General features: G+C 39.0%; 1 protein-coding gene across 1 annotated transcript in view; it reads right to left on the bottom strand.

The window, feature by feature from the left end:
- Positions 1 to 9,583, bottom strand: part of LOC111245672 (histamine H1 receptor-like) — a 156,417-nt gene that overhangs the window by 5,901 nt on the left and 140,933 nt on the right. Inside the window, exons 5-7 of the mRNA XM_022794322.2 lie at positions 7,938 to 8,841; positions 4,398 to 4,508; positions 3,999 to 4,161 (exon numbers count right to left, since the gene is read on the bottom strand). Of these exons, the coding sequence (XP_022650057.2) occupies positions 3,999 to 4,161; positions 4,398 to 4,508; positions 7,938 to 8,841 (1,178 nt within the window). The remainder of the gene's footprint in view (positions 1 to 3,998; positions 4,162 to 4,397; positions 4,509 to 7,937; positions 8,842 to 9,583) is intronic.

Genomic DNA, 9,583 nt, shown 5'->3' with positions numbered 1-9,583 from the left:
GTTATATTGAAGCAAATTTATTAAACTATTCTTCATGAATCACTAACTAGTACCTATCTTTCATTACGGGTTTTATATGATTCATTGGTGTAGTATAGTTTTTCGTAGGCGAGAGATAGTCTGGAAACGTAAAGGTTAGAATTTACCTAACGTTATCGTTAGAAGACATAATTGCGCCAATGTATTCGTCACACATTCTTCTATTTTGTAGCCCACTTCAATGCATTCATTTTCGAGAAGACACCGGTTGAAGAAACCTTTGTTGTTGGCCAACACAGCTCTATAGGGTGGGATTATACGAACTTGGGTGGGGTGCACACTATAGACAAATAAGTATTTTGTGTGAAGAAGTCAATGCTTCAACAAAGCTTAAAAGAAGACGCTTCTCATACCAAAAGCTATGGCTATGGCTAGAAGAGATGATTCCCTATAGTAAATTACAGTCGATTTAAGCTGATTCGTCTACATGAACTTCTTCTATGCAGCTCGAGACCAGTTTTTGAATAGATCGAGTACCGGGTACGTACCATTCTCCAAAGCCAATTTTCCACCATTCAAACCCGTATAATTATCGAGATTACGCATGATTTTGGGTAAATAGTTGTCTATTGCGAATGCTGATCCACGATTGTAACTAGTAAGCAAAATTGACTCGTTAAACCAGTTTATGTAGCGGAACTGGAGACTGCTAGGGCTACTATATGGCACGTCGGTCAAGGGCCACTTGAGGATATGGGACAGTTAAACCGAGCACAACAGGGAGAAATTTGCAAATAGGTTCTATCAGCTGCTCGTCCAACAAGAGCAGCAGCAGAAACAGGGGAAGGAAACTGCTTTTATCGGTGCCAAAAATGGGGAAAAAGCCCATGCTTGCGTCACCCACTTCTCAGCCATTCGAAGTTGCCGAAATTTTACAGCAGCAAGGAAGCTTAGCCCGGCGCAGCTATCTGAGATGTTGTTATTGGCAGTCTTTTGGAGTTAAGTGTTTACTGGCAGTGTTGCAATTGTTTCGTTAGTCCAGATAATAAGAAATATATTGAAATATTAGATAATCTTGACTGAAAACGGTCGTATTTTGAGAGTTCTTACCTAACGAATATTCGCACGAGGCTGGCCAAAATGCGTGTGTTACATACGTTTACAAATCTACAACGATTTATAGTGAAGTCGAGGGTGTGCACATAATCCCGTTAAGTCTCACTAACGACACACTATATAACATAAAAGTAAAGAAATATATATATTGTTTGGTAACTAGTGTCTGGTCGAAATTGTGAGGTTTACTGAGGAACCCATTCGCCGCTTTCGGTTTATACGCTCATTGATAAAGAGCCTTAATTCTGTGAATGGGGAACAATCGTAATTGACGTAGATGATAAATACTGCCTCGAACTGCAGAGGTGCATCATTTTGCCTGAACCTTCCTCTGAACGCCTAGTGGCACTAACTCTTGCAAGATCGCGCTAATCTTGTCATATCCGTTGATCTACTGTTATAGACATGTCTTTAGGAAAACGTCTAGACTTGGTTTGACAAAGGCTCGATTCACGAAATCATACAATCTAACTTAACTAACATGATTAGGTCAGCGTGAGAGATGCGAGTGTTCGAAATGAAAAATGTACTAAGTGTACCTGCACGCTTAGCACCCGGGTAACAGATCTGTAAACACGTGACAAACCTGTAAACACAAAGGCGGCAAACAGAAAAGTCATTGTGGATTAAGGACACTGCGTCAATCGCAGACTAGTACGTACAACTATCGATGCGCTCGCGTGACAATAGATACCTAGCTTTAAGGTTTAGGTACTGATTGAATTCAATCAAATAAGCTTAATTTCGTTCGAATACGTTAGGAACAGTTTAGCAACCATAAGGACATTTTTTTTTACTACCGTTGATTCATCTGGCAGTCATGGTTTATACTGTGTATCTTACACGTCTAGAAGACGCTAGCCGAAGACTAAGATATCCTCTTTTCGTGAATCTCGGAGGCACACCTCAACAGGTAAAATCATAGCTCTCAAGGACAGTATTTCTCTAACTAAGTATTGTAAATTATGGAGGCTGAATTTCTTATTAACGATGAGAACATTCTATGACGACATCGTAACAAAAGCGTGTTTCCATATGCTGACATGACACAACTAAGACAAAGTTGACCTTATAGCTTCAGGCAGCATCACCTATTACACAATATCTATATGATAATCATATAATAACAGCGTTAAGTTTTTCTATGGGACAAGCTATGTTAGGTAATGTTTTAAACAATGCATCGGGTCCTACGCACGACTTGTAAATATTTTTGCAGGCCAACTTTTGTTTTGTCTTGTTTATCAAAAACGAACAACATTGACAAGCAGCGACTAGAATGATCGATTAGCTATTTCTATCGCAAGTTAACTGTACAGGCACACAACCCAAAGGCCGTCGATAGCAAGCCTTATTTAATCATAAATGATTGCGGTTACTGATACATAGAGAAGTACGCTTATCGAGATTAGGGGAGCTTGTGTGGCCGGTCCGGTCCGGTCCGGTCGTCAGTCAATTGATCAGTCAAGATCTTCGTGAGACGACAGGTCGACATGAGAAATTGTCGTTTGATCTACGGAATCAATTGATGTTGAGTAATTTGTAAAGCTTAGTGTCAGATTAAAGTACTACTAAGTAGATAGCTTGGCGCGGGCCAGTCAGGGTTGAAACAAACGACACTTGTGTCCACATCGATTGCCGACCAAAATCGTCGCGAGAAGGGCACGTTTTGCCGAAAGCTGAAAAAGTGCCTGAGGCTGAATTATGTGTGTTAAGGTAACAAAATGTTTCTACTTAGACTAATACTTAAAATAAGGTAGGTAAATGGTGGGCGGTCCTCGGTCGTATCTACGCCTAAATTTATATGTGACTCAAATAGCACTGTTGTTGGCTCCTACATATACGTAAATAGGTATTAGTAGACGAAATTCAAATTGGTATTGGGTTTTTTTCCGGGCTTATCAGAAAGGCCTATCGTTTAGACGGGACAAGTTACATATGCAGTTGTCTCTGCCTTATTCTAAGTTCGAAAACCAGGCTCGAATTTAATGTGTAAACGAACTTTGAAAACTTGCGTTATGTTTTAACTCATAGTTCGGTTAACCTTAAGAAATCGAAAGTGGTAAAAACCTAAGTTTCTGGAGACTCCAGCGGTGATATAGCAATATAAAGATTGGTCGCATTGAAATCATTTGGCAAGTTAAAGTTAACAGTTTCGAACCTATATTTACTCAGAGGAAAATATTGCAAGGTCAGTTATTTCCTATTGAGAACTCGAACTCTGTCTTTTATACAGTCTGCTCGAGCATGCTGTTATAAAGCAGGGGCCCTCTGTTTTCTACTAGCTCATTTCGACTTGACAAGTTTAAGTTAAGGTTGTCAAAAATTGTTCTAACTATGACTCTTATCCATAGTGTTTTTATTGTTACATTAGAAGTCATGCTGATTTGATTTTTCGTGATGTTTCAATAGAATAGTACACCCGATGTTTTGCTAGCCGCAAAAGCTCAACTAAAATTACACTTTATCGTCTTACCAAAGCATATAAAATATTATTTTCTTAAAGACCTTAAATCATGAAGTATACTCGTTGCTCTACTTTTCAGAACAAGAAGAGAAATACAAATTTAACTCAAAGTAGTAATAAATAGAAGTGCAGGACAAGTCTAGGACTACGCAAGTGTGCTTCGGTTTGCTTAACAGGGTGACTACAATGGCGCCTTGATCGTACTTTTTTTTTTATTTAGCAACTTTTTATCTTTCGTAAAGGCTTATGTTACAATTATATTTTTCATGTAGTATACGTTACGAAACCTTATTTTTGTCATGTTTTAACTTGTGATTTTAATACAGACATGATCCCTATTAAATGAGCAATTCACGCACAGGTTGGCGTTGGAAACTCTACGCTATGATGTTAAATAAAGTTGAAAGTGATGAGTAGCAACAAACTAAGAACTTGCCTAATTGTCTGGCAGCCTTCTTTTGCTGTCCAAGATTAGCTGCGTAGTTATTTCGTGTCACTCGTAAACGAAAAGGTGCCCGACATCGTTTCATCGAACCACTTGCGGAGGGATTATTCTCTAAAAATGTTGAAACGTTTGATTCACCACCTCCCCGACCCACCTGTAACAACTCCAGAAAAGGAGAGCATAAGATTGTAGTTCCTATCCTATAATAATAGGTTAATGCGAAGGTACTGAACTTTCGTATTGGCAAATTTTTTTTCTTAAAAATTTCTTAAGAAGATAATGTAATTGCGTCTATTGTTATGTTTGATTTTAATGTGGTTAGAATTTTTCAGTTGAAAATTGGAATACGATACAAGTAGAATTCGAGGCAACCCAGGTTTAAAGACTAACCTTCTCGCTAAGTTCAAAATTTTCCCGACCCGAATTGCCATCTTTTCGATTTTTCCGCCCTTTTCGAGACATATAAAAACTACCGTTATTACCGTTGGTATTTGGAAGAATCTGTGAATATGAAACAAACAAAATGTTAGAATTAATAACATAGGCGGACACTCAGTCGTCGTCACAGACAACTGAATTACCGTGAGTTCAAACCGCTTTTACATAGAGAATTAGGTACACGTCTCTCTAAATGACGACACAGCTAATTAGAGTCTATTCTAAGAGCTAAAATATCTTTCGCGGCTAGTTATTTTTAAGCTGAAGGTATAGCCAGTAGCTAAAATGTATATTGCACCATTGCTGTAGATTATTAGCCTCACGCTAATAGGAAAAGGGCCTAAAAAGAATGTCAAAGAAGCCTTTTTCTCAACGACACGACGATGCTACCGAAGTAATCTGCCTATATCGCTAATTACAGGGTGGTGCATTTAAGTTAAGGACTACTTTGGTAGGCTGTTTGTCCTAATGGACACGTGTTCATCTGCTGCTTCTGGTACGAAACGAAAATCATTTTCTAGCAAAAGGCAGCGTACATGTCATGGTACATTGTTTTCGGAACTTGATTGGAGGTCGGCTGTTATTCAACCTTTCCGCGCTGGACGATCCCCTTACAGATTAAAAGTTCTCCGAAATCGGCGATCTGCATTCTTGTTGCTTCTCACACTATAGGAAACCTTAACGGGTTAGTCTGAGAAATCCTCAATGGGGTTTAGACTATACGAAATCGAAAATTTATCAAAATGGTTAAAAAAAATTATACTAGTTTTATGGGCTATAATTAAAAAACGAATATTTCACTATTGAACGGTTTACGTCTCGTAATCTCAGTGAATAAGCGCCACAGTAAATAAATGTGACCATCGGTAATAGCAATTTTAATATATGCAGAATGTTTGTTTATATCTGTTCTTCTCTCGATAGTGTCTCAGAAACAAGATAAGAAGCATTCTCAGTTTAGATGAGCGCTGCTGTGTGAAGCAGGCAGACGCCGTAGAGTTCGATTATGCGAGCGGAACAAAGGAAGCGAGGTAGTAGAACCGGGAAAATAATGAACATGAAATATTTAGGAAGTCCTTCATTTAATCACTTCATTCAGGCTGCTACAATCTTTCGTTATGCATTCCGCAAGCCTTTCCTTCATACAGCCACTGAGTTTTGTGCTTAGGAGAAAGTTATTCCTCTTGGATGGACAATGGTGAGAAAAGTTCCTAGAAGAAGCACATCAGAGGATGATAAAGAACGTGAAAGATTACTTCATTAGTACAGATGCTGTCTGGGGAACGACCGCTGAAACCCATAGCAAAATAAACCACAAAGGATTTTTTTGAGCGGCATGAGAAGAGAGATTGCCCGCCTCAAGATCAAGGCTTCACACAAATTTCAGAAATTTCCAAATGTTTAATCTATGACACGACAAAAAATTGGTTTATCCGCTACGCATTTTACAAAATGTAACCCTTGCGTTGTACATTGACGTGCAGTAAATTATTACGATTTACAACAATTGGATGTACACGACGATAACGCTGCATGAAGCAGAGGCATTGGTTCCTACTCGCCAAATCACAAATGAGAAAATGAAGTTTTCGCGATGTATTGATTGGAGTCCAGACCAAGCTGTTGAACATCTGTTGAGAGGTCCCAGAGACTGTTAACGAAGCCCCAAAACAACGCCGGTGTACTACAATAATACGCTACCGGAAGCTTGAGAAGATAGACATGTCGTTGGAACGTTTCCATTGCAATAGATGACGTAGTCGGTGCCTCTGCTACATGGTTAAATCACTTATTCCATTTCCCATTTATGTCGTGTTACATGCTGCCCGAAGAGAACTGCTTGGCTTACTGAAAACTTCGATAAATTTCAGTTTCAAAGTGAAGAAAACAGATATCACCGCAAAACAAATCAGTAGTATAAAACTCGGACACCGCCGTTGTGACAGACTATGCATGACTCCCCCTATATTCAGTATTCTATAGCTATTATTACTATTGTTGCTTTAGAGCGAAGGTCATAGCACGAATCCACCCGACGAGTATATGTAAAATTCAACATGCGTTCTTATATAGGTTGAATTAAAGGCCAATGTATAAAAAAGAAAAACACTTCTCAAACGGAAACTTCTTAGGTTAAAGCAAATAATAATTTCTAAATTAAATGCTTATACGTAAAAAATTAAGATCTAGTATTGTACACTCAGGAAAAACGCAATGACAAAACTAGCCGGATATATTATCGTGTTTGCTGACAAATGTATGGCACTTAATCGCATTGAAAATCAATACAATCCTGTCTTGAGCGAACGCATAGTTTAATAGAGAGTTAGAAGTTAGCACGAAAATATTTGTAATCTTCCTTTACTTGTCTTAGAGTCATCAACCTACAGAAACTTCAAGTTAATTGATTTCAATCCCAATGCATAAGCTTATATATCGTTATTTTTTAGCTATATTTTCAGGATCTTTTAAGTTACTTGGGAAATTGCTGCTCAGGCCAATTCGGGCATCGTCTCTCAATTACGGCTGTACAGAATTAGCTAAATAGAGAAGATTTGATCCTATTTGGATTTCCATGTCTTATCTACTGATTAGCCGTTTCTAGTGATCGTGTGAGATATACGACGAAACTTATGTCTGTATCGCAGAAGTTGTAAGCTCAACGGGAACTTACTCTTTGATAACAAGCCCAAGCTTGAATTAGCCTTGTAAATCAGTTGGCAGCCCCTAAAAGCAATAGCAGATAATACTCTCTATGCCTTAAAATGAAAGTGAAGCGCTGGAAGTATGTTTGCCTTTCCAAAGCACTTGAATTTTTTAAATTGAATGGGCTAGGTGTATCGGAACAAGATTACCCGGACCTTGAGTTTTCAACACAACAAATGCCTGTTGTCTTGATCTGGTGCTATCATTGCGCTCAAAGGGTTATTTTCGGGTATAGAGCAATTATGTAAGTTCCAAATTTCCTTCGCAATTGCTTGTGGAATGGATCGCTAAAGTGTAACTGACGGGAGCCAAACCAGACCAATGTCAATTCAGACGATTTCAATTTAGACGAATATCAGACGAAACGTGGCAAGAATCAAAATACCGCGACTGGAATCTATAGATCAATCAATCAGTCACTGATTAGGGATTGAGAGAACTACGATCGATCGTATATAACAGCATAAAGAATTATTATTGTTAGAGGCTGTACGAGGCAAGATCTTAAGCGTCGAACTTTTTGTCTCTTTTCACAATTTTGGATTTTCGGCTTGTTTCGTTCTATATAATCGGTAAATATATTCACTAGCTAGAACGGTAAGTATATTCACGATTCCGTTCCTGATAATACTGACAAAATGAAATTATTACTTGTCATAGAAAGCACGGTCTTAGCTATAATGCCATCAAAAAATGACCTTTCTGTCTGCTCTAACATAATAGAACGTATGTCAACAGTGTTAAAGACATATACGTTTAAAAAAGCAGAGTAGAGCGTTCACTTACCACAATTGAATTTGGACTTGGTCCATTAGATGATGTACGCATATTTGTTTTGCGCTCAATTAGAGCCTTATTATGAGTAACGGTAGCTCCACTGGCTCCATCAGTTCGTACGTGAATAAGACATGGGGTACAAGCATTGGTGGTACCATGGCTATGGCTAGGTACAGATGACAAGGGTGGAAGTGGTACGGCCACGGTACTTTTATAGCTGTCTCCGCTATTTCCACTATCTCGCTCCGGCTCCCAGTCAGAACCGGCGCCTTCAGAGCTTAGTCCATCGCCAGCGATGGCTTCATCCGATTTGCGACCCCTTCGTCGTTTCTTTTCCTTCGTCGCTGTTGTGCTAACAACTAGATGCTTGTGATTAATTCCACTTTGGTGGCCCTGATGTGAACCGGACGAGCTGCTCGACGTTCCCCCGACCTTATTTCCATCCTCGTGCATTGACAGAGATTCGTTCCCATCACTGACAAAGTCTACGTCTTTGGCAAGCGTCTTTCGGGAAATACTCCTCGCCGGTGAACTGCAGATCGTGTGCGTCCCATAGCAAATCTGATTCTCGCCGATGGCGAACTTCGACCGTTTCTTTACTTCCATGAAGATCTTGAAGTACAACACAATCATGAGCACCATCGGAATATAAAAATTGAGCATGGAAGCCGTTAATTTAAAAATAACATTATCACTAAACTTCGTTTCGCAATTCTTTGAATAGTTATGCTCGTTCGTGGGTACTGAACTGCCAAAAGCGTCCGTGCCGGACTCATCTGGGTACCACTTCTGCCAAAATATTATAGGTGCAATCCACATCGCCGACACGAACCACACAAACGCGATCATCACAAGAGCGCGCTTTTTTGTCCGTTTTCGCATGTACCGAAGTGGAGACGTGATCGACCAATACCTTAAAATAAAAAAGAAAATGTAAAAATACAGAGTTTTTTTTCTTGAGCGGATTTCGCCGAACAGAAATCGTGATCAGCTGAACATCGTACTTTTAGGCTATCAGGGATCACTTCGATTGTTGTTAGCGTTAAGGACGGAATGTTTCCACTTTGTCTCTTCACTATAATAGGAATATTTTATAGACGTTATGCTCATAACTTATTACCTAAAAACCGTTCAGAACATCATTAGAATTAGTAGGTAAGACATTATAGCTGTAAGAAGCTAGCGTATTAACTGCGTGCCTCCTAGGCGCTGCTTCTGATAAGCTTCAACTCAGATGCACGAAGCTATTATCCTGATATACTCTAATGATATGAAGCTAGAAGGGTTCATATCTTTTTTTAAGACAGAACGGCTACTTCGTTTTTCGGTTCCCAGTTCAAGTACTTATACTTTTCTTGTGATATTAGGGTTTGAGAAGGGTTACGATTGCTTCGGGTTAAGCTCTTAAATGTAATTGAAGGTTAATAATTGCTTTCGTAGCGGATCTCAGCGGAGACCACAATTGCCTAGCACTTCACGAAGATTAACATAATGTAACGTGTTATTAGGTCATATATAAAGCAATTACTTTGCTCAAACGAAAAAAAAAACTAATGTCCATATTAATCAATGTTAGATTAGTTCACGAACCCTGCGTTTATGATTCAGCTTTTGTTCTGCATGAGTTTTCTAATCTTAGCCATACTTTGACCCAT

Source organism: Varroa destructor, unplaced genomic scaffold (genome assembly GCF_002443255.2).
Source record: "Varroa destructor unplaced genomic scaffold, Vdes_3.0 BEIS01000002.1, whole genome shotgun sequence".
NCBI lineage: Eukaryota > Metazoa > Arthropoda > Arachnida > Mesostigmata > Varroidae > Varroa > Varroa destructor.
This window is presented reverse-complemented; position numbering and strand designations above follow the sequence as displayed.